Source organism: Oenanthe melanoleuca, chromosome Z (genome assembly GCF_029582105.1).
Source record: "Oenanthe melanoleuca isolate GR-GAL-2019-014 chromosome Z, OMel1.0, whole genome shotgun sequence".
In the NCBI taxonomy this organism is placed as follows: Eukaryota; Metazoa; Chordata; class Aves; order Passeriformes; family Muscicapidae; genus Oenanthe; species Oenanthe melanoleuca.
Window position 1 is genome coordinate 73,860,866 of NC_079362.1, and position 25,752 is coordinate 73,886,617.

At 45.4% G+C, this 25,752-nt stretch overlaps 1 protein-coding gene across 2 annotated transcripts; it reads left to right on the forward strand.

The window, feature by feature from the left end:
* Positions 1 to 4,891: 4,891 nt before the first annotated feature.
* On the forward strand, positions 4,892 to 20,194 carry SLC14A1 (solute carrier family 14 member 1 (Kidd blood group)). 2 transcript variants are annotated; one of them, XM_056514403.1, is made up of 9 exons: positions 4,892 to 5,022; positions 10,073 to 10,236; positions 10,955 to 11,144; positions 11,567 to 11,695; positions 12,815 to 13,007; positions 14,790 to 14,937; positions 15,483 to 15,617; positions 17,276 to 17,325; positions 18,371 to 20,194. In XM_056514403.1, exons 2-9 carry the CDS (start codon positions 10,089 to 10,091, stop codon positions 18,545 to 18,547), a joined length of 1,170 nt encoding a protein of 389 aa, XP_056370378.1. In that variant the 5' UTR covers positions 4,892 to 5,022; positions 10,073 to 10,088; the 3' UTR covers positions 18,548 to 20,194. The 2 variants fall into 2 exon arrangements, with proteins under 2 accessions (XP_056370378.1, XP_056370377.1); XM_056514402.1 differs by lacking the exon at positions 4,892 to 5,022 and adding an exon at positions 7,835 to 7,938 and having other exon boundaries at positions 18,371 to 20,039.
* The last annotated feature ends 5,558 nt before the right edge of the window (positions 20,195 to 25,752 follow it).

The window sequence follows — 25,752 nt, forward strand, 5'->3', positions numbered from 1 at the left end:
CCTGCTCCCAGCAGCAACAACATTTTGAACAAATATCTTGAAAAACTTGCAGCTGAAATAGAAGAGTTGTTTTCTACCCCAGCACCAGCCTGTAGGAAGGGAGTCTGCACCTCTCTCTAAAGCTGCCACTTATTTTGCCATGACAGAGCAGAGCTTTTTTGCACACCACTGTAGCTGTAAGACAACTACAACCTGCTCTTCACACACTTCTGCCCCACTCCTCTCCTGGGATACAGAGGCTGTTGCTCCTATCAATAAGCTGGTTTCCAGATATCACTGATGCACTCTTGGAGCTGCATGGACCCATAAGGTGAGTCATGAGAGCATGTCAAGGTGGACAGAAAGGACAGAGGATCTCTAGAGCAGGTAGGAAGAGGAGGGAAGTGATGTGCATGCATTAGGAGAGCTGGTAATCTTGGGAGTGTAAGTCATCAAGAGCAGTTCACAGAGCAGCAGATAGGCTCAGAGCACAAGGAGTTTGGACTATGCCAGGGCCAGGGAACTGCTGTTTGTGAGCCCTCTGAAACCAGAGATCTGAGTATTTGCTGTGATTTCCACAGCTGCAGATGTGGCTGTGCTGGAGTCACACCACGAGAGGGAGATGGACACCAGGAGCAGACCAGGACTCACCCAACCCATCCACTGCCACACACAGGAATGACAACCTGCAGCTCTCTCCAGAGAATTTTTACAGGTCAAAAAGGATAGAAGCTTCCTATACCAGCTCAGCTGATGGGCTGCTCTGTATAAACCCAAAACTATTGCACTCACAGACCCTGTGGTGCTCTGTGCTGAAACAGACTTTTCCACTCTTCACTCATTCATAAAAACAAGATGATGAAAAGCAAAGTGGCCACAGATGCTGGTGCTCTGTGCCCTGCCTGTGGGACAGGTCAGGAGGAGCTGTGTCCTCAGCCAGGACTGGGGCTCTCTCCCACTCCTGCCACACTTCCATTACCACTGCCAGCTCTCCACACAGCTCCAGAGGAACCACAGACTGGCAGCACTTCTGAAAGTGAAGCAGATTTGGTCACAGTCAGCCCAGGTGAGCTATAGAAGTCCCTGACCTCACTGTAGCAAATTTGGAGCATCACCTCGTTTTGACACTCTGTCCCATAACATCCTCGCAGACAAGTTAATGAAGTATGGGCTAAATGAATTTGAAGCAAGTTGGATTGAAAATTGGCTGAATGGTTGGGCTCAAAGTGTTATAATCAGTGGCACAAATTACACATCAATCATTAGTGGTGTAAGCCAGGCATAATGAGTTTAACTTGTTAATTAACGACCAGAATGCTGGAGCAGGGTGCACCCTCAGCAAATCTGGGGGGCACAAATTTGGGAGTAGTGTTAGGTGTACCAGAGGGTTGTGCTGGCATCCAGAGGGTCCTCAGCAGGACGGAAAAAATGGCCTGGCAAGAACCCCTTGGGATTCCATAAAGAACTGCAGAGTCCTGCATGTGGGGAGGAGCAATTCCATCCCTACATGCTGGTGGCCTCCAGCTGGAGAGCAGCATGGCAGAAGATGCTTGCAGGGTCCTGGTGGTCACCAAGGGGATCACAATGCAGCAAGGTGTCCCTGCAGCAAGAAAGCAAATATCTCTGTGGCTGCATTAGAAGGAACATTTCAGCATTTCCAGGGAGAGGATCCCTCCCTTTCTCTCACTAACACAGGTCACATACCACATTTCCATATTTCCACACCCCAGTCTAGCAAAAGCAGACCAGGACTTGGGATTTAGTGACCTGCAAAGCTCCATACATGGATTTACACCTTTCTAAAGCACTTGTTGGAGTCCTGAGCAGACCTATTCCCATTGGTAAAACCCGAGTGAAGGAGCACTGCCAAAAACAGCAGTAAAAGCCAATCTGCTACCAAGTGGCTTTAATTCACCTTTTCAAGGCCTCTGGGGCTTGAGGAGTGAAGCCAACGTGTGTGAAGCTGAATTAGGGCCATTAGAGTCTTTCCTGGCACAGCTGACCAGTTCAAGCTTTGTACCCAGCTGATGCAGCCAGACAGCTCCTGCCTGGCAGGCAAACCAGACAGGGATCATTCAGCATTTTTCTGGTGCTGCATCTGGTTGAGATCCAGTGACCAGCCCCTGTTCCAACCCTGTCAACCAAGGGATTGTTCTCAGGGATGCCTTCCCAGAGAGCACAGCAGAAGAAGAAACATCAAGCATCTTTGCCAGCGGAGAACTGATGAGGTAAGTGACAGATTTAGAGCTCTTAAATCACACAGAGCTTAGCTGTCAGACACCAACACCAGCTGCCTTGTCCTCAGCACCAAGCACTCTTCTCACACACTAAAATCAAGAGGCAGCCCTCTGATCATGTGTTACCTGCATGATCAATTTGCACACCTTTACCTGGTCACCCAGAGCTGGTGGCCCACTCCCAGGCAGGTGGCACATGACAAACACGTGGCACATCACAATGCTTTTGCCCAGGAATGGCCTTTGCAGGATCAGTCTTCCCAACCCCAAAGGATGCCTACAGCCAGCACAGGAGGTTAGTGATGAGCACCAGAACTGTCTCTGAATTACACCTGGGAGGTTTTCTATCATTCCCACCCTTCTACATCAGTCCCATGCAGAGGGAATCTCAGTCCTCAGGCAGCCAGGAGGGCTTTGCCTAAGGCACCCAGCTGCAGGCAGGCATTCCTGCATCCCGCCCTGCCCCTGGGATCCAGTGATTCTGCCACACGGCACCGGAGATCTTCCCTGCTCTGCCTCCAGCCCGGAGCAGGCTGCTGCCAGGGTCCTCCTTCCCACACGGGCATCACCAGACTGTGATCCTGTTACTTATTAACCAGCTCTGACAATCTAAACAATGCACGGCTGCAAGATATCCATCACCGACCCGCCAGCCGCTGCCTCGCTTGTGTGTCGCTCCAACCTGTCAAATGCCCCATTAAGGCACCAGAATCAGACAGAGCAGTCCTGACCCGGCTCCTTTGTGCAAGGACATGTGGTGACAGGGCAGGTGGGAGTGGCTTCATGCTGACAGAGGGCAGGCGAGATTAGATTTTTGGAAAAGATTGTTCCCTTGAGGGTGGGGGCCCTGGCACGGTCCCTGCCCCATCCCTGGAAATGTTCCAGGCTGGGCTGGGCAGGGCTTGGAGCAACCTGGGACAGTGGAAGGTGTCCCTGCTCAAGGCAGGGGCTGGAATGGGATGGGCTTTAAGGTCTCATTCTGGGGTTCTGTGACCCTGACAATCGCTCAGCTGGCAGAGCATGGTGCTAACATCACCAAGGCTGTGATTCATTCCCTGCATGGGCCATTCACCTGAGAGCTGAACTCGATGATTCGTGTGGGTTCCTTCCAATCCAGAATATTCTATGAATCTCTGATTCCCTGGAGGAAAGAAATACTCTACAGCACAGCCAGGAGTGAGCCCTGCCTGCCCCCCTGCTGCACCCCTTTGTGGGAGAACTGAAATAACTTGCTGGAAATAACTTGAAGCCAGACCTAGGAATCCCTGAAACATCAGGTGTAAAGTTTAAAATTCAGTCTGAACAGACTCCCTGTGAGGCTCTCCCTCCAAATCACCCAATGCATTCCCCTTCTTTGGACATGCAAGGATTCATTTCACCACTCAGGAAGCAAAGGCAGCCCAAGGAGAAATTAATGGTAAAGGGAAAATATGTTAACTGCACTAGAGTGAAGCAGCTTCCCCTGCAAAATTTCATGTTCTACTGGGTGCAAAGGTGTGGGATGACAGAGTCTGGCTCTCTCATAAGGGCTGCTGCCTATTTGATCAGAGGAAGACTAGCCCTTGCAGCAATGCTAAGCTAACAGCTTATATCAGATGCTGTCCTCTTAGGGGAGAAAAAAACCCAGCCTGCTGTTAAAAACATCTCCATCAAAAGAGATGCACCCTGGGAATGAGTGCAGTGAGGATAACATCCCTCCAGCTCATGTGCATGCTGAGGCTGTTTCCACAGGGCTGGGGCAAGCAGAGCCATAAAGCTAGATGGGTTCTAGTTGAATAAACCATTCTCTGCAGCACCCAGCTCAATATGCAAGGTTGATTCTCTCAGCCATCACTGTGAAAGAGTCTTAAAGTGACTTTTACTATGGCTTAAATTAGTCTAAAAGGGTCCCTTAAGTTCATCATCTTCTTCTCTGCCCTTTCTCCTGCATTACTATTCAAGACTTCCCTCTCCAGCCTCTTCTCTGTCATTTGCAGCACTTTCACAGCCTTATAAACCTCTCAAATATGACACACTTCTGATATTTCAGATTCCTCCAGTGAGATAGGGCGGGAGGATGGGTTAACTTTTATTTTTTTAAAGGAAAAGAAAGAAAAATACCCCTTGAATTTCTCAAATCATTGATAAAAGATAATTAAACAATTTAAGGTCACCAGGTCTTCCACTGCTTCCACTTTCATTAACAGAACAGTGCTTCTGAGAACTAACCAGAAACAGGAAAACTTGACAGGCTGCTGAACACAAAATGCTGTGCTGCACATTCCCAGGTCAGAACTTCGAAAGGGGAGGATGCTAAGATGTATTGGACAAGGAGGATAATGCTGGAGAGGTCAAGTTCAGGTACACTGAGAGTCCATTTCAAAGTCTTCTTTTAAGTGGAAGAAAGAAAAGAAAAAGAAAAAGAAAAAGAAAAAGAAAAAGAAAAAGAAAAAGAAAAAGAAAAAGAAAAAGAAAAAGAAAAAGAAAAAGAAAAAGAAAAAGAAAAAGAAAAAGAAAAAGAAAAAGAAAAAGAAAAAGAAAAAGAAAAAGAAAAAGAAAAAAACTTTTTTAAAAACAGCAAGAAAGAAGCCATTTGGATAGATTGTTGGCAAGAGACCCAGGACAGAGCAAGAGGAAAGGTGGAGAATTCAAAGGGGAACCTTCTTAACATTCACTTGGAGCTCACCAAGTGGGAGGAGAAACAAATCAGTAATATCAGGACAGGAGCCATGCTAGCCTATATAAGCCCGTGGGACATTTTCTTTTTCCCTACTTTCTTTCTGGCCTAACCAGCAAACCTACAGCTACTCCTGAGCTCATCTGAGAGGTAAGAGCACTCTGTTCTTTCCTTTTAATGGACCCTGTTACTGACTTACCTGGGTCTTTCCTCTCCCTCAAAACACCTGGCAAACAGCATTCGAGCATTCCTGCTGAAAGAGAACAGCTGAGACTCAGGAGAAGCACAAGAATATCAGTTATCAAGGAGTTTCTAGCAGGATGAGGATTTATTAGTACTGCTTAGCCCAGGTGGCTGAACCTTGGAGAAAAAAAAAAGAAAATAAATAAATTTAAAAAAAAATAAATAACTGGAACTCTTTAACATTTCCTTTTACTGCCTTTCCATTCTGCCAAATGAAAATGCCCAGATAGTAATAAGGTACAACTGATGTGATAGTGTCTCTGTATCTACCTGTCCCTGAGAGACAGGTCTCTGAAAACCAAATTACGTGTGAGTTTAATGAATATTTAAATCTGAGGGGTGAGCTTTCTTTTGAACTAATATTTTGAAATATGTCTTCTATGGGAGAACCTGAGCTATTTTCTTCCAGTGAGGGTCAAGTGCATTACACCCTGTTTCAAGGATTGTGCTTGTGCTTGCGTGTGTTCCTATGGCTAACACAATATTAATCCAGCTTTGCTACACCCCTGCTAGCATTGCACAGGCTGTGCTGGAATTAGAGCTGCTGAGAGTCTGGCCCTTTCCTCCTATTGTGCTTGGATGCAGGAATTCCTCTAAAAACAGGCTGCACACAGAGCTTGGCTGCCCGCAGACTTCACAGCAACAATTCGGAGAATGCAAGGTACAATGGCTGCAATTGTGGAGCAGCAGGTCCTCGGGTCCTTGCACAAACAAATCAAACCCCACAGAAATTTTGGCAGGGAGAGAGGAAAATTCCAGAAAGAAAGCAGTAGATAACTTTGCTGCATTTTCACAGGTAGAAGCTCCATGTCCAGCTTGGAAGCGCCCATTCCCCAGGAGAACAAACCAGCCAAATTAAAAACTGTCCCTCTCCCACTGCAAGCACAACACTGCTCTTACCATGCACAGCACAAAACCAACCTGTGGCCAGGCTTGTCTGCTCCTCAGCAGGTGGATAAAGGAGTATTTTCAGGGCCAGATGCTGCAGGACTGCAGCTCCAGCTTCAACAAGGCATGACTGAGATGCCGTGGGTATGGCGTGACAGGGAGGAAGTGTACACAAGTGGAAGGAAAATTGATTTAGGGAGACATGGGGTTGCATAACGTCAGTACTTTGCTACAGGGCATTTATTAACTCTGAAAGGATGATTAAAAAAACACGGTAGATTAACATCTCGGCCCTGTGATGATTTCATCTTCATAAGAGAGAAACGTCTTTTATGTTTTCTGTTTTGTTTCATGGGAAGTTCTCACTTCCCGTGAAAATGGTTTTTAATAGTTTCTCTGCCCTTACAGCACGCTGCAAATCACTTGCTCTTGCACCACTGGGATGAAAAGTGCATTCAGGCTGGCTCTGCCTGGGTTCTGCTGCTGCATCTCACCAGCTGCACACCAGTGCTGGGAGCTTGCACTGCAGGGCTGGAACACTCCTCTAGAGTTTATGTTAGACAAGGCAGTGTGCTCCAAGCTGTCTGTCTGAGAGCAGGACTTAGTCTTTAAACAAAACTTTTTACCCAGACTAATAGAAATCAAGAATTTAAAAAAAAAAAATTACCAAACTTACCCCCCGCAGAAGCTAAGCAAACTGTTCCAGCGAACACTCCCTTTGCAATTATTTCTATTTCCTTCCTTTGTGCACTAAGAAAAAAGAACATTTTCAGTGAAAACCATGTCTTTCCATTAGCTTCAACTGCAGGTCTTCAAAAGACTTGCTGCAGACCTGCAGCTGAAGCACACATGAAATCCCCATCAGAACATGTACACTTCAGCCTGCATTATTATTCAGACATCTCTGTGTTAAAATTCTCTGAGTGTATCCACAATTCTGAGATAAGACACCTTTTGTATTCTCTCCTTTATTAAATAACCTGCTATCATCTACTTCCTGAAGCAATGTAACGTGTCAACAAATCATTAATCTATGCATGTATATGGTAGGGACTGCTTTGTAAAATCACTAAAAATGCCTAAAAAATTGTATGCTGGGGCCAGTTTCCAGGTGTTTCACTAACTCTTTATGCTCTTATTGGACAACTAAGTGGAAGTAGTAGAAGTCCTTCATACTTTGTGTTTCTGAGCAGATGGGACAAGCCTCAGGGCTCTGCAAAACCCCTCACACAGGATGTAGCCCCCACACAGTGCTTGGGGTGGGGTTCAGGGGGGTCATGACACCAGTGGGGCTGGATCTGGGTCATGAATACCCCATCCAAAACCAAAGGTTGTCTTGGCCTGCACCCATTTCCCAGCTGCTCTGCAGGTGAGGAGGTTGTTCAAGAATGGTTTTGTTCTCCCTTATCATAAATAATCACAGAGTGGTTTGGGTTGGAAGGGATCCTTTAAGCTAATCCAGCCCCAGCCCTGCCATGGGCAGGGACACCTTCCACTGTCCCAGGTTGCTCCAAGCCCCATCCAACCTGGCCTTGGGCACTGCCAGGGATGGTTCAACCACAGCTTTTCTGGGCAATCTCTGACATCCTGACATGGAACAGTTTTTTCCCAATGTCTAATCTAACCCTGCCCTCTCCCAGTCTGAAGCCACTGCCCCTCATCCTGTCACCCACTACATGTTTACTGAACAGATGAAGTCCCTGTGGTCCCTCTCTAGAGAAATTAATCCTAAACCAAAAGGGACTGCCTGAGGGGTTGGAATAGATGAACTTTAAAGGTCCCTTCCAGCACAGAGTATTCTATGATTCTATGACATAATGAACACGAGTTTGAGCAGCAGTGCTGGAGGGAAGGTAACCAGGATCCTCCTGCAGTCTCTGTGACTCTGAATACTCCTCTGTGCTGGGGTTTCATTGAGTGTCAAGTTCAAGACAGGTTAGTGCAAGTGACCCACCAGGTCACCTGGTCTTTCTGCCCTGCCAGCTGCAGTCAGCTGGCTTCATTTCTGCCCATGGAAACCCAGGAACACTGCCAGCTCACATTTGCTTTTCTATGGCAAAGCAATGCATCAATTTTTTTGTGAATTCAGGGGCTCCACTTCATCCACTTTTATCTCCACTGCACGAGTGGACTGGACAGTGACTCCAACACTTCATGTGCATGTTACACCCCATTCTGCAGACCCCTGAGTGCAAACAGCTCCTCACTCAGCATGCAGGGGAGCACCCAGGGCATGCCATGGGTCTCACAGCATCACTCTGCACTGCAGAACTTCACTTCATGGGTTAGCACCAGGGAAAGCCCAAGCTGCATGAATAGGGAGATCATTTAATAGCAAAATGTAAATGCACTGCCAAATGGAGAGCATTTATCTTGGCTGGAAATTTTGATTTCACTGAAAGTACATTCAACTCACTTATTCCAAAATAAGGTATGAAAAAAAGTTAATTTAATGGATTGAGGTAATGCATTATAACAAATTAAAAAAAAGCCTTTTTATATCAAGACACCACCCCCAGCACCACTGTTTCCTCCTTCCTTAGTCTTTTTATTACAGGTCCTTACCTTCATGTCCTACACAAAGCCAAATTCAATACTTTTCTGTATGTGCTGGTCCTATAATCAGTTTCTTATATGGAACCTATTCTTTTATTAGCTGGGCTCTTCCAGAAGGGTGAAAATGTCCATTTATATTTGTGTAAATATTTGCTGCTTCCTGAAAGGTCACCACCAGCCCTCCAGTACCATAAGAGTGAGAAATTGGCCAGGAATAACCAATGGTGCAATAACCAGGTGCTCCCCTACACAGACTCTGAGCTACTTAACCACACTGGAGAGTCTGGTAAAGGAGCTTGACTACTCAACACCTGTGTTTCTGAACTGTGGGTTCTCTCCCCCAGCTGCCCACAAGGCTTTTAGTAAAGTTTAGAGTGAGTTAAGGACTAACACAAGACCTATGTGTCAGTATCATCCTATTTAGACTGTCAGCTCCCAATCTAAATTCATTATTTCCTGCACAAGCTGGTACTCACCAGTGATATCTGATTCTAGTGCTGCAGTCATACAGACAAAACACCTTTGTCTGGTGTTTTCTTGATAATTACCAAGAATTAGCTCAGGAAACAGAGTATGCTCCAGGAACAGGAGCAGGTTTTTATTTATTTGCTGACTTCACATTCAGAATTGGCTCTTAGACAATGAATTTGCTATATGCACTGTTTTTTGCTGTTAGGTGTAAGACCCTGATCCACGTGCCTGAATAATGCTGCCTAGGCTGTATGAGGTGCCAAAGGTTATTCCAGCAGCTCTTTATGCAAAGGGTGTGTGTCCCAAAGGAGACCCCATCTCCCAGTCCTGCACCCCAAACAACTTATTTAGGCCTAAACACCTTTGCTGGGCCCATAACAGTCCCCTACCTTATTTAAACTTTTTATAGCACCTGCTAGATTTAATAAATGTATTTTCATTAGTCTCTGAGGGTTTCTTACTACAGCTTCCAACATGCAGTCCCCAATACTGTCTCAGCAGAGAAGAAAGCAACATGACTAAGGCAGAGTGGAAAGCAAGAACTGTGAATTTGGGCATCAAACTCTTGAGTCAATGCTGGGTACTTCTAAAGATTGGTCAGCTTTAAGTGCAGTTCAGATGAGAAAAGGAAGTGTATAAATGCATGTTAATGTTGGAATAAAGCACCATTGACAACCCCAAGCTAAGCCCCTGCTCACAAGAAAGGCTGAACTGATCCCAATAGGTGATTATGAAACTGAATTTAGGTGCCTATTATTTATGGCTGATGGATAAATTCAAACTGGAAATACGGGTTGAGCAGCAGAGAAGCTTAATAAATGAAACATCTTGTTACTGCATGGAAGTCTGGGAGGAAAGAGCATGTGAGGAGGGAACGTGCTCATGGAAACAGAAGAATCAGGTGCTCAGAGTAAGGATTTTCCTCCTTCTGGTTCCACAGTAACATGTGGTGAGCAGTTATGTGGTAAAGAGGATAAACAGGGATCAGAAAGAAACTTGGTAATGAACTCTCTTTTTTTCTTTTCACTTGAATTTTACCAAGGATTCAGAACACCAACATGGAAAACGGTGTTGATGTCAAAATAGAAACCAAGGGGGAAAGAATGCCAATGAAGCAGAATCCACTGAGCACGGGTGGGAAGAGTTTCTGCAGAGCTGTGGGTTACCTCACTGGAGACATGAAGGATTTTGGAATCTGGCTGAAAGGTAAACCTACTTCATAGTGACTAATGATAGCAGATTCCAAATAAAAAGTACATCAAAGGGGTAATAACTAACTTCTCAGTGATGTGATTCAAGTTAGAGTAGTACAGAAAATACTTCTACCCTGATTTATGTCCATTTTGTAGGAGGAAAAAATCAGCTTTGTGCAGAGATCCACCTACTGCTTAAATCTTGGGGATGTCTGAGGTGACATTTACCTCCCAGCATGCCATGTACAAAGTGAATTTAGCCCCACAGAACATAGCCCTGGATGGTTATTCTGTACTCTGCCATTCTTCTTAGCACACCATGTCCTTTCAGCTGAGCAGTTTCTGTCAAGCCTAATGCCACTGTGAAGTTAAATTACACATAGTTAGGTGTGTTTGGTCCCTGTAATAAATCAGCAGTGGGATACACACACAATTTGCCATCTGAGCCACAGACATCATAAATTAGCTGGTTCATATGAATCTGGTCCAGGGTACTTTATAACACAGGGTTCTGGCAACCTCAGCTCATCTCAGTTTTCCAGCTGTAAGACTTCACTGTGGACCATAATAAATCCCTATCAGGCTTTACAGTCCTGTTGATTCATTGCTTCAGTCGTGGTGCCAAGTCCCACTGCCAAAACTTCTCCCGAGTTTCAAAAATACCTCCCAAATCAGTACCATCTGCAGAACTTTAGGGGGCTTGTTTTATTGCAGAAATTAATCTTTTCCAGACAGACCTCTCCTGATCCAGCTCCTTGACTGGGTGCTGCGTGGGATTTCCCAGGTGATGTTTGTCAACAACCCCCTCAGTGGGCTGGTCATCCTGACCGGGCTCCTGCTGCAGAACCCGTGGTGGACACTCACTGGATGTGTGGGAACACTTGTCTCAACTTTGACAGCTCTTATTCTGGGTCAGGACAGGTAAGTCCATCCTTTCTCCCCCCTCAGGTGGCCAGTTCAGTGCTGATTTATGTGTCAGATGTTTGTTGTGGAATTCAGCGTGAGGTGTCCCTGCCCATGGAATAGGGTTGGAACAAGGTGGTTTTTAAGGTTCTTTCCAACACAAACCTTATTTGATTGTGTGACCCAGCCTTGACTTGGCATGGATCTGGCCTGGTAGGAGCAGACAGGTCCTCCCAGCAGCTGCACCTGGTGCAGAGGGACACTGGACACACCTGCAGAAGGGGCAGGTGCTGACCCAAGCGTGCAAAATCAAATATTGGTGGGTGAGTTCCACCAGATCACCCCCAAAAATGAGCCACAGCTGGGTGAGGAGGGAGGGCTGATGTGAGCAAAGCATCCTGAGGGCAGAAGACTTCAAGACAGCTGTTCCCTCCACACAGATCAGCCATAGCAGCAGGGCTGCACGGGTACAACGGGGTCTTGGTGGGACTGCTGATGGCTGTGTTCTCTGCTGATGGAGACTACAACTGGTGGCTCCTCCTGCCAGTGGCACTGGTGTCCATGACCTGGTAAGTCAGAGGGCTCCTCTGCTTCTCCTTCCAGCCCCAGAGTCCCCACAGGTTCCACTGAGCTGCTGTGTTTCTATGCAGGCAGCAGCAGAAAGGGAACACTGCTAACACATTTACTGTTAAATCTGCACTGGTATTGACACGTTTAAACTCACATGTAATACAGAAACAAATAAAAATACCCACATAATCACAAAAATCCCAGTGGGGAAAACAAAAATCAGTGGCTGATCATGTGTAATTCAATATTCTGAGTGTGAGTCATATTGCTGTGATGCATCAATTCATTTCTGTTTCAAGAGGAACATTATTTTCACCATTTCCTACCACCATCAACCACAAGTGTTTCATCTGTTTAAGTCACCATATAAAAATGTCATGAAGATTTACTTCTCTAAGCACAGAAACTGTTCAGTGGTCCCAAGACATGGTGGTTGATGCTAATCAAAACAAACAACTAATAATATTTTACTAGTATATATGGCACCATAATCCACTAGGTATTTGGCCAGGAAAAATTCTGAAACCTAGCCTTTGACCCCAAAATGTCTAGATGCAGATTGCTAAAACCACACATGTAATTTGTCTGCCTGAAGTTCATGTGGTGTTACAGCCACTTTGATGTCAGTTTTACTGCTGGTCCACCAGCCTGAGCAAGGGCACACAGCCACACTCACAGTTCACAACTCACCCAGACCCAGCATGGGTATCACAGCCTCTTCAGGTGCTAAAAAGGTAAAGTAAACACTGAGACTGAGCTGGGCAATAACTCCTTTAAAGCATTGGATCCTGTCTCCTTCATGCTCACCAAATTCACCATACCTATTAACATAACATGACATAAGGAAATTATCTGTACATTGATAATTGCCTTTGGAGGGGTAGGAAATTTATGGGGTGACCCTTTCTTGTCTCTGATTTGATCAGAAAGACTGAGGAAATTAAACAGGTAGGAGAAGGTGGGGGATTTTTTTGTTTGTTTGGTTGGTTGGTTGGGATTTTTAGTTTATTTTAAACCAACCAAATTTTCTGCAGCTGGGTTTATGGCTGGATGTGGTTCTGGTGTAATTTCTGCCTATCTGACAGTCTTCTAGTGAAACTATTTTTTTCTTCTTTCAGCCCTATTTTCACCAGTGCTTTAAGCACAGTGTTTTCTAAGTGGGACCTGCCTGTTCTGACCTTGCCTTTCAACTTGGCCTTGACCCTCTACCTGGCTGCTTCAGGACCACACAACCTCTTCTTCCCCACCACTGTCATTCGCCCTGCGACAGCAACACCGAACATCACCTGGGCAGATGCTGAAGTCACAATGGTAGGGAGTCTTAAGGGTAACACTCTCCTTCATTGGCAATCAAAAACACTACAGAAATGTATTATCTTCCTTTATAAATTCCTATACTTTGGGTTGGATGGGACCTTAAATGACCAAGCAGTCCCACCCTCCTGCCATGGGCAGGGACACCTTCCACTGTCCCAGGCTGCTCCAATTCCCATCCAGCCTGGCCTTGGGCACTGCCAGGGATCCAGGGGCAGCCACAGCTGCTCTGGGCACCCTGTGCCAGGGCCTGCCCACCCTCCCACCAGCAATTCCTTCCCAATATCCCATCCAGCCCTGCCCTCTGGCACTGGGAGCCATTGCCTGTGTCCTGTCCCTGCATGCCTTGTCCCCAGTCCCTGTGCAGCTCTCCTGGAGCCCCTTCAGGCCCTGGCAGGGGCTCTGAGCTCTCCCTGGAGCTTCTCTTGTGCAGCTGAGCACCCCCAGCTCTGCCAGCCTGGCTCCAGAGCAGAGGGGCTCCAGCCCTGCAGCATCTTTATCATCCTCCTCTGCACTGGCTCCAATGTTATTCCACCTCCTTTGTTACTTCATTATGGCCTGGCAGTACAAAATTTGAATTATAGGAGAACTATTATCCAAAATATAAGGGTTTACTCTAGGAATGTACATTTTTGACAGCTTGAAAATGAGAATCTTTTCTTGTGCAGTTGGATCCAAGTGTATAGATTATAATCTTCAAACACTCCCTTGAATCTAATTACCCATTTCTATTTCTATGCATATGCTGATCATCTCCCAACAGCTAATGTTGTGCTGAGTATTCCAGTTAACTCACAGGGCAATTTTAATTTTTCAGATACAGGCTGTTTATAAAATTACATATTTCTGATTAGACATGAGCAAGCAGATATTACTGTAGTAGAATAGTAAAAAAATTGGGCACAAGTACACATTCACATATTTTTATTTTATATTCAACTGGGACCTTTCCAAAGGAATATTTTATTCTCTTGGATTACACCATAAACAATACAGATACCAGAGTAACTATTTTCTCCTAAGGCTCAGCTGATTATTTTAAGGGGTTCCCAGGGGGTGATTAAGAAAAGGAAGCTAATTGACACTAAATAGAAAACCACTAGTGACATTTCTCAAAGAACATTTACCATGGCACACAGTTTTATGGGGACTATATATGGAAAAGTGCCTCAAAACCATCTCTGAGCTGTGACCAAGCTGGGCTCTGTCCCACCAGCCCAGCATTTTTCCAGTGAATCCCAAGGGAATCATTCTCTAGGTTCACTCTCGTGCTCCCTATGGACATGTAAAAATGGTCAAGCCAGCAGCACATGCAAAGAGGGTGATGAAACCCTTTCACAAAATCTTTACTTTTGATCTTAGAGCAAAAACCTGGCAGAGGAGCTCAGGGCTGGGGAACAAGCTATGAGTGATTTCCATTGAAGGGGAAACCCTGTGGAAATGCCCTGCAGTCTCCCAAATGTTCCACTCAGAAAGAAAGACTGAGTCCAACAAATGCCAAACGTGAGCCTGGCCAAGAAAAAATAGGTTTAAAAGCAAAAACAAACACAAAACAAAACAAAAAATATAAATAAATAAATAAATAGATAGGTAAATAAATAAATAAATAAATAAATAAATAAATAAATAAATAAATGAAGCACAGAAAGGAAAAAGAAAAAAATAAAAGAAAAACAATAAAATAAAACAAAAAAAAAATTTAAAAAATTTTAAAAAAAGGTTACAAAGCTGGTAACAAATTGTCTTGTCTGGTTTGCTTTGTTTTGTTAATTTCCACAGCTCCTGCAATCCATTCCAGTCGGCGTGGGCCAGGTTTATGGTTGTGACAACCCCTGGACTGGGGGAATTTTCCTGATTGGGTTATTTATCTCCTCTCCACTCATTTGTGTCCATGCAGTGATCGGCTCAGCAGTGGGGATGCTGGCAGGTAATGATTTGGCTTGTGCCATAGATTTATATAAAAGCATGGGGAATAAAATAGGAACTACAATAAGTGGGGCACTTAAAGTCACAAGTGTTTCACCCACTGGAGAATGGCTGCTTGGAAACAAAATAGATTTCTGTCTCAAGAATCCTTTTGATTGACTTCCCCATTCTCTTACCTTGCTTTGTGATGGTGGAAACCTTCAGAAGAAAGGAGTGTCTGTTGTGCTGAGATTAATTTTTACCACGAAACACCTAATCTCTGGGTGTATCCTGGTGGGTTTAGGGGCAGATCAATGACTCACAGCATCAGCCTGAATGTGGAGGCCTCAGGGATGCATTCAAGGTTCACATGTAGGTTCATTCACTCACGTGTGTTCTGCTGAAATCAAATCACCAAATTCAGATCAGCAGGAAAATTCTGCCACGATTCCCTTAGACCACATCAACACACCCACACACAGTACAAACACTGGCTGGAACCTTTGAGAATCTGGATCCACACTGCTTTGTCTGAGCAATGACACGTCTCTTGACTTTATTTTCCAGGGCTGAGCTTAGCAACGCCGTTTAACCAGATCTACCTGGGGCTGTGGGGCTACAACAGCTCCCTGTCCTGTGCTGCCATCGGGGGCATGTTCCTGGCTCTCACCTGGCAGACACACCTGCTGGCCATGGCCTGTGGTGGGTACCTGTGGGGCGAAATCCCTGCTGCTCTGGGCACCAAAGCTGTTGGGTTATGTTTGCAAGTGGGTAAAGCAGTTAATGGTTGCTATGAAGTCGTTTATTGCAGAAGCACATCAGTCTTGAAAGCAAAGTCACAGGTGTTAGAGCCCATGTTTGGTATAAAGTCCAAGATAGAAGCAGAAGCTCTTCCTGGAGGTCCCAGGTCTTCTTCTTGGGTGGTGATGATAGTGGGGAGCAAAGCAAAGCAAAATGGCAAAAGCAATGGCAAAATGCACCAGCTCTCCCCAGTGCATTCTTTTATAAGAATTTTCTAAACAAGCTAACACACAAACTCCTCAACCACTCCTCAACCTATTAGAATTTTAGTTTCTTAACATGCCAGGCCACATATAAACTATGCATATGGTCTGTCTTGTTCTATCTGAAAAATGTAAGCAATATCCTTACTATAGCTAAAACTATGTTCTTGGAGCTTCTACAGAAAACACCTAGTATCTAAGACTTTGTTTTTCAACCTTCACTAGAACTCACACTGCTAGTCTGGCATCTTTTACTCACTAAAAGCAATTAAAACTCATTCTAAAACTTACTTATCCTAAATCTTTAACTTACACCTCTACTTTATGTGTGAGTGGCTCAACATACTTCAACCATCCAAAGGCTTTAATTCAATCCCTGCACTCTGATTTTCTCTAAAGAATTCAGAGAGACTCCTGGCTCACTGGCTCCAGCAGGCACTCAGAGGGTTTAGGCTCCCCTCCAGGGAGACAGGATGCTTTTGCAGCTGGGCAGGGCTGGAGGCAGAAGGGCACAGCCAGGCAGGCAGGTGGGTGAGGCTGAGGAGTGACAGAGCTGGGTGTTGGCTTCAATGCACACCATGCTCTCATTTTTGGCCAGGAGTTGTGTTTAAAGCAAGAGCTGTGATCAGTGTGCAATGTTAACTAAGGTCTTTAAACCAGATGCTTTCTTTTGAGTCATTGATTGTGTTTGTTTGCTCATTGCTGGAGGAATCATGTTGGTTTTTTCCAGTCATAGATACCAGCTCAAATTCCTTCTTTGAAGAAGGACATGCCTAATCTTTGAGAAGAGTGCAGCTCTGCTGTAGTTACAGTACATATTCCCCATCCTCTTGAAATGGATCAAAGGCATGAGCTGGGCAGCACAGCAGGATTGAAGAATTATTTATAAGGCTATTCCATATGAAATTTCAATATTGGAGCACGCCAGGAGTGAAACTATTGCTCATTCAGTGCTCATAAAAGAAAGATTTAGCTCTGCATGTCATTGACCCACCTTTAAGCCCTGGAGGCAGGACAGATGAGGGTGGAAGGGTTATTTTCCTATTTAACCTCATCCATCAAGCTACATACTTTCCACATCAGTGCATTTTTCAAAAGCCTGTGATACCATAGCACATTTTTCATCACTCCAGTTTTGTCTGTCTGTCTGTCTGTCTGTTTGTTTGTTTGCTTGTTTGTTTGTTAGTTTTGCCACTCTCATAAGCCTCAGGTTGGAGGGGACACAGGAAGGGTTTAGCAGGGTATTGTCCAGACAGGGTCATAATGAGCTACCCAAGGCAGAAGGAGAGATATTTGTCATTGCTGTTCTACTCCATGAGCAGCTGAACTCACCAGGAACTGCCTTTTTTTTCACAGCACTCTTCACTGCCTACCTGGGAGCAGCAGTGACCCACATGTTGTCTGTGGTAAGTATTGTGTCAGCTCAGGGCTGATTTCCAATACTGAATTTGTCTCTGGCTTGTCAGACAAAACACCAAGATGTGGAGAAAAATTCAGCCAGAGGCAGAAACTGTCTGGGAGAGGGGTTACTATCTGCCCAGGGGGGTGGTGTGATTCCCACTGGGACAGGTGACTTGGAATCATAATTTGCCCCTTTCCATCCCTGGAGTTTTCATGAACTTCCACCGCTCAGCTCTAGACACTTATGAGATCACAGAATTGTGGAATGGTTTGGGTAGAAAGGCACCTTAAAACTCAACAAGTTCCACCCCCTGCCATGGGCAGGGACACCTTCCACTCTCCCAGGCTGCTCCAAGCCCTGTCTATCCTTGAACACTTCCAGGAACGGGGCAGCCACAGCATCTCTGGGCACCCTGTGCCAAGGCCTCCCCATCCTCACAGGGAAGAATTTCCTCCCCATATCCCATCTGACCCTGCCCTCTGTCAGAGGAAAGCCATTCCCCTTATCCTGTCCTTGCCCAAAGTCCCACTCCAGCTCTCCTGGACCCACTTTAGGCACTGGCAGGCTGCTAGAATATCTCCTCTCTTACAGATATTTACTTCATGTCTGAAACAATTGCAAAAAGGGCCCTGCATGTGTGTAAAGAAATATTAAGTTTGGGTTAACTCCTTCTCTCAGTTGCCAAAAGCCAGTCAGTACAACAGCCCAGGGAAAAGCTGAAGGTTTCTGGTGTCTGAATGTGTTCTGGGAATGTATCTGGTGTCTCCTGTTTCATCTCCACCCTCTCCCAGCTCACATCCTCCCAAGAAACCTTCCCCATGGCAGATGCACAAAGGGCAGGCAGCCCTCTCCCCAGAGCTGGTAGATCTTGCAGGCTAAAGCACAGTGTCAAGACTCCCTAAAGAAACCCAGCCTCCCCAAGGAAAGAGTGCAAAACCCAGCCCAGGCTTCCCCCAGAAACCTGGTTCCCAGGTGGGAGCTGGCTCTGAGTGTTACTCTAATGAAAGAAGGACACACAGCAAATAGGTGGTTGCTGTTTCTCTTTGCAGTTTGGGGTGCCATCAGGAACCTGGCCCTTTTGCTTGTCTGCTCTGACCTTCCTGCTGATGACCACAAACATCCCTGGGGTCTGCAAGCTGCCACTCTCCAAGGTCACCTACCCAGAAGCCAACAGAGCCTATCACCTGATGATGAAGAAACATGAGAGGTCTTGCTGTGAGGCATAGAGACCCAGCAAGAGAGAAACTCAGCAGGTTTTAAGGCCAGAGCACGAGGTGTTTGCCCAACAGACTGTGATTTGTGTGCTGCAGTGTCCAGCACCACCTTCTGCCTGGAGAGACCTTTCCCACCACGTCTGTTTGTTCTGTTAAGAAGATTTCTATTAGGTAGGACTGTGCTGTGCTGGAAGGACCTTTCCCAAGATCAACCTGCTATGATTTTAAAGCACACAAGTCTGAAAAGACACTTGAATTATAAACAATGGGAAAATTACTTATAAGCTGAAAAGAAAAATCTCTCTGTGAAATTGAAGACACAGTTGAAATCAGACATAAAGAAATAAAGATCATCTTTCAGCACATGAGGGGACTTCAGATTAATGGCTAAACAGCTTATGACAGCAATAGGAGGCATCCTAGAGAGTTTCATTGTAGCAGAGAAATGGAATAAAGAGCACTCTTTGCCAAGTAGAAAATGGATTGTGAAGAATTCTGCCTGGAGGACCTCTCAAACCCTGTGGCAAGAGATGTTTATTAGCAATCAACAAACATAAGATGGACATGATTTTTTGTGATTTTTGTGCTAATCTCATGATTTCTCTTAATACTTGAACTTGGTGATGGGTTAGCCAAGGAGGGGACAGCAAGAAAGTCATTGCTGTTCCTTTCCTGTGCAATAAAATAGCTCTGGTCAGTCAGTGCACAGATAGAACTAGTTTGACCTGATCTGCTTAAATTCTCTCCCTACTTCTCCCTCAGCCCACGAATATCAAACATCAAAATGCTGCACTGTCCCAGCCTGCTGCTGGAGAAAAGGAGGCTCAGGGGGGACCTTGTGGCTCTGCACAGCTCCCTGACAGGAGGGGACAGCCGGGGGGATTTGGGATCTTATCCCAGGGAACAGGGACAGGAGGAGAGGGAACAGCCTCAGGCTGGGCCAGGGGAGGGTTAGATTGGATATTAGGGATAATATTTCTGTAGAAATGGTTTTCAAGCCTAGAAACAGGCTGTTAGGGGCAGTGGTGGCATCCCCATCCCTGCAGGGATTTAAAGTTGTGGATGTGGCACTTGGGGGCAGGGGTCAGTGGTGGCCTGGGCAGCAATTCTGTGGTCCTGAGAAGCTGCTGCTCTGCCATTTCTCTCTGCCCCACGGTGGGAAGGGGATGTCTGAGGACCAGCAGAGCTCTGCAGGACACCAGCCCATGCCCCCCTGCCCAGGCCCCAGGTGGGCAGTAGGGAAGGGGGAAGCTGGGCTTGTCCCAGCAGTGTGGATCACCCCAACAGGGATCCACTCTGCCACCTCTCTGCCTGCCTCACTGGCATGCTCTGTGTCATGGTGGAGCTCACATCTTCACCAAAAATATTCCATGTGCTCAGGTCCTGCAGCTGACAGGAGCCCACATGCAGCAGCATCCCACCAGGAAAATCAAATCAAAACCTGGTTTTCTTGTAGCAGATAAAGTTTAGCATGATTTTTGAGTTTTGGAAGGGGGAAAAAGAAACATCACAAAGATCTAAGTGTGAAATACTTGTGAACTGTTGGCAGTATCTTCTGGTGAAGTTTTGGGTTTTCAGGTGTTCAACAGTATTTCTGTATGACTGACACTCACTTGTAAAATGTAGCATTTCCATTATTTACTTAATAAATATCTACATAATATTTTTGTGGAGTTAATTTCTAAAGCAAACGTTCATCCTTTTTTGAGTTTGGTGTAAGTTTCTTTATTATCATTAAGTTCTTCCAAAGATAGGTTATCTCTTAAACAAGTAGTGTAGAAGGCACTGGAAAATAATTTTTTTAAATCAGTGTGTGAGGAATCCATAGGAAACTTTTAAATTCTGCTCTTTGTGTTTATCACAGAATCATAGAATCACAAAATTGTTTGGGTTAAGGGTCCCTGTTCCCATGTGCAGAGACACATTCCACTGTCCCAGGCTGCTCCAATTCCCATCCAGCCTGGCCTTGGGCACTGCCAGGGATGCAGGGGCAGCCACAGCTGCTCTGGGCACCCTGTGCCAGGGCCTGCCCACCCTCCCACCAGCAATTCCTTCCCAAAATTTTATCTAATCCTGCCCTGTGGCAGTGGGAAGTCATTCCCTGTGTCCTCCCACCCAAGACTTGGCCAAAACCCTCCTCCAGCTCTCTTGGAGCCCATTTAGGCACTCAGAGGAGCTCCTCAGATCCTTCTCCAGGATGAACATCCCCAGCTCTCTCAGTCCTTTGGCATTTTGTGGCATCAAACCTCCTTAAACCTGCAGGTCCTGCACAGGGGGCACAACCAGCCCGAGGCACAGGGACCAGCAGAGCTGCAGTCAGAGCTACACACACCTCCCCAGACCAGGCAGTGATTCATTCCCAGCCTGCTGGACCCCAGGCTGGGGTTAGATGAGGTGATGTTGTGTCTAGAAAATGCCTGGAGCAGGCACAGAGGGTTTGGAGTTCCTGGGCTTTGGAGTTCCTCTGCTTTGGAGCCAGGCTGGGAGAGCTGGGGTGCTCACCTGGAGAGACAGAAGGCTCTGGGGAGATATTTTTGTAGCCTCTCAGTACCCAAAGGCCTCTTTAAGAAAAATGTGGACAAGCTTTTCATCAGGGCCTGTTACCATGGGAAAAGGGTTGATGGTTTTAAACTAAAAGAAGATCAAATCTGGCCAGATAAAAAGAAGAAATTTCACATGGAGAGGGTGGTGAAGGTTGCCCAGAGAGATGATGGTTCCCCCATCCCTGGACAAAGTCCAGGGCCAGCTGGGCAGGTCTCTGAGCCACTTGGGGTAGTGGGAGATGTCCCTGCTCATTGCAGGGGTTGGACTGATGGCCTTTGGGTGTCCAACACAACCCAAACCATCCTCTGGTTCTAGGATTTACCCAACTGCAGGGTAAAAAGGTATTTTTAATGCCTGAACTGAGATGTCCCCACCCAGGAGCACGAGTGCCCCAGAGAGGCAAATCTACAAAAGCTGCTTTCCCCCTTATGTCAAAATATGCACTTGAGCAAGAGAACACAATTTATGTCCAGTGTAAATCAGCAGATTTCCTCTGACTGGTGCTATTCCAGCCTGCTGTTGCTGAGCAACAGAGACATTTTGGCAGTACCATAAAGAAATCATATGCACAGAAGTGAAAAACAACAAAAGATGAAGGCCATGTCCCAGCCATTAACAAAGATTTTGCACATCATTCAGAATTAACTTTAAATTTTACACTATCCAGAGAATTTACTCTTCCCATCACCCCTCAGAAAACAACAGCTATTTGGAAATTTGACTTGTAAGTCAGTCAGAACATGCATACTATTCTTTTTCCCATTATCCTTCAAAATACTGTCTTTGCTAAGAGAACTAATTTATCCTATTATTGTAACTGGATTTTTTTGCTTTGTTTTTTTATTTGTTGGCTTGGGGTTTTTTTTACCTTTAGACCAAATAAATACTATTCAGATAACCCTTCTTTTTCAAGCACTCTTTTTTTACTGATACACAGGGAATACCAGACTCATAAGAAACATGCTGGGCAGAAATTTTGGGGTATTTTCCTAGACTACCTCCCAGTGTCAGCAAAGAGATGTCACTGTGTTTACAATTCTGACAAGAAATACACATATACATAAGTAAATACTACTAAAAAATAATTTGCAGGGAAAATTTAATAAAAACAAATAAACAAACAAAAGCATAAATAAAATTAGAGTTTAAAAAAAAACCCCTAGCTACTGGGAAACATCTGCTTGGAGTCACATTTTATCCAAAAGTCTGACTCAGATGAACTGCCTGACTGCCACTTCCTCAGCCACTCTCTGGTGATGTCTGATGTCCATAATTCCCCCCAAGACTCCAAATTTCATGTCAAATTGCTCAAATCTGGGGAGATGCAACAATGCAATGTCCTTTATCTGATCCTCCAGGACTGCTGCAGGTTCTGTTTGGTTTTACCATGTTGCACATGAAAAACAAGCAGCACAAAGAACACTGGTGTTGATAATCATCTAATCTTTTGAATCTTGACAGTAAGTGTGAAGGGATTGACACAGAATTTGGCCATAGCTGGGCATAATTCACCCTCTAAGAAAGATGCTACCCACGAGGAAGCAGGGCAGTGCATTGAAAAGATTATTCTTTGATTGTTTCTTTTTTTCCTCTCCCTCAGAGTGCAAGGACCCCATGGCAGGTGAATTGTTAGGCACAAATTAACACCTTTGTGAAATTTCTCTTTGTCTAGCCATGGAAAACTGCCTTCAGGTGGTAAGGCCCATTTTGTTACCAGCAGTTTGGGCTTTTTCCAGATTTGGAATGAGATGATGAAACAGCCTAACTCTCAAAATAAATACACCTCAGTGACTTGTGGCAATTAATTTCACATACATTGAAACAGAAACTGTTTAAAAAGGAGTTGGAGGCCTTAATACTTCAGGGATGTGGGTCAGAAGGGTCATTTTAGGTCCCCAAAGAGGTTGTGAAGTTTAAATTATTTACCTGGAGGCTGAGGCTCCCCTGACTTATTGCACTCCAGTGCATAGCAGAATCATTGAAAAGAGTCACAGAATGGTTAAGGTTGGAAAATACCATCAAATTCCCCCCAGCACTGCCCAGGCCACCACTGACCCACTTGTCTCCAAATTCCACATCCACACAGCTTTTAAATCCCTCCAGGGGTGGGGACTCCACCACAGCTCTGGGCAGGACAATCCTTCCAGTGAAGAAACTTTTCCTTAATGTCCAACCTAAACCTCCCCTGATACATCTTGAGGCTGTTTCCTCAAAGCAAAAATTTAAATAAAAAAATTCATCTTCACAGTGCTCACCATTTAGTTTGGAACATTCCTCTAAGATCACTGGCACAATGATTTACCACAGCAAATTCAAACTCTTGGAAGGGAGCAACAAAATCAATCCTGTGCACAAATAGAAGCACCTGTGAGGTAAAATACTGTTGTACTTGGAACATTGGAGCAATTGCTTCTAATTTTAGGACAAGTGATGGCAATGTCACCAAGAGCAATTTTTTTAGTAAAATAAAACTGCATATGCACAATTGCAAAAATGGGAGTTCAAATGCAGACACTTTAGAAAGTCTATGTTCTTTTTTCCTTTTACCTCATCATGAAAATATATAGATTAGAAGAAAATGGATAGAAGCCATGGTCTTAGGAAACTGACTAACTACAAATCCCTTCACTTTAGATTAAACATTCTTGGATTGGTAATCAGTTTAATCAGATAAGGCTGAGATCAGTGGGAGGTTCAGGATCAGATCTGCTAATTAGAACACTTAGAGAAATAATTCTAGGAAGAGCCTGCCCTGGAATGATGCACTGGGAAGGAAAAGAAATAATTTTTTTCAAGTGGAATTTTCCAGCAAACAGTCCTGGTGCCTCAGCCACAAAGCAGCTACAAAACTGATTGTGGTGAATGGTTTTGGTGGGGGAGAGTGTGACACTGCAGGAAGGAGCAGGTCCAGAGGAGGGTGAGAAAGATGCTGCAGGGCTGGAGCCCCTCTGCTCTGGAGCCAGGCTGGCAGAGCTGGGGGTGCTCAGCTGCACAAGAGAAGCTCCAGGGAGAGCTCAGAGCCCCTGCCAGGGCCTGAAGGGGCTCCAGGAGAGCTGCACAGGGACTGGGGACAAGGCATGCAGGGACAGGACACAGGCAATGGCTCCCAGTGCCAGAGGGCAGGGATGGATGGGATATTGGGAAGGAATTGCTGGTGGGAGGGTGGGCAGGCCCTGGCACAGGGTGCCCAGAGCAGCTGTGGCTGCCCCAAATTTGGAAGTGTTCAGGCCATGTGAGGATCCAGGCTGATATCTCCCCTCCAATTCCCTCCAGGATAACCCAGCACATCATTTACCTCCAACTCACCTTTATCTAAACTGTGTGGGGACTCAGCCCTGCCCACATACAAAATACCTTCAAACACCAACTCTCCTTCCCCAGAGAGGGAAATCCCACTCAGCAGCACGAGTCCTGTGCTGGTGGCTCAGCAGCCAGAGGCACCTCTGGGTCGATTTTCTGCCAGGCACTCAGAGCAGAGCAAGCTTGCAACACCAAATAAACACTTTTGTCCACAGAACAAACAAATCCCCTGAGGGATATTGAATTTCTGCTCTTTGTCCCAAGAGACACCTCTTCTTTTTGGCCATCCCATTGTGAGAGGCTCTGTGAGCCATCACTCCCTTTTCCATTTCCCCAATCCTGGTTTCCTTGTTGTGTGTTGAGGGTGGAGGGGTCACCAACCCCTCTGAGAAAGAATTCTGACTTCTCCACACTCCCAAACATTTCGAATTCACTAATCATTGGCATTCTTTATCCACAACACCCTCCAGTATCTACCAGAGATTATCCATGCTCCTTCACTGTCCATGAGCAGAAGCCTCACTGGAGTTCACTCCACCCCAGCTGCCCTCAGCACCTTCCTGGAAAGTACATGCCATTCATTTCTCTCATGAAAACAAAACCTAAAGACACAGAACTCCTTTTCTGTGGAATGGAGAATGATAAAAAGCATGTAACATGACAAAAGGCTCCACAGCTCCAGTGACTTATTCCATCCAGAAGTTCTGGATCAGAACCAAAGAACTGGAAAACCAACACTGAGGCATGCAGAAGGGGCACATTACATGTCATTTGACCACCTTTTAATCTCATGATACAGAAGACACTTTTGGATTGCACTAACTTAACTGGGAAATTAAAAAAAAATAATGGATTCAAGAAAGGAAGGATCCACTCAGCAGTGCAACAAAACACCAAAACATAATGGGGATTTAAATAAGAGAGCACAAGATTACACATAGCCAAAACATTATTGATACAGCTTTGGGATGAATTTGACATGCTATAGTTATTTTACTAAGACAAAGGTGAATGCTGATTCAAGGCAGAGAGAGGAGATAGAATAGTTTTGAAAGGGCAAATTCCCCTAATAAACCAAATGAGAGATGTCTGTCATGGCCTCAAGTTGTGCCAGGGGAGGTTTCACCTGGATATTGTGAAAATTTTCTTCACAGGAAGGATGGTGAGGCACTGCAGCAGGCTCAGTGGTGGAACCTGCATCCCTGGAAGGGCTCAAAGGGTGTGGAGCACGTGGGGACATGGTTTAGTGGTGAATTCAGTGCTAATTCAGGTTGAGGGTTGAACTCTCTGATCCCAGGGCTGTTTTCTAACCTTAATGAGTCTGTGATTTGCAAGTCCTGCTGGGGAACAGGAGCAGAGCAGCAGGACAGAGC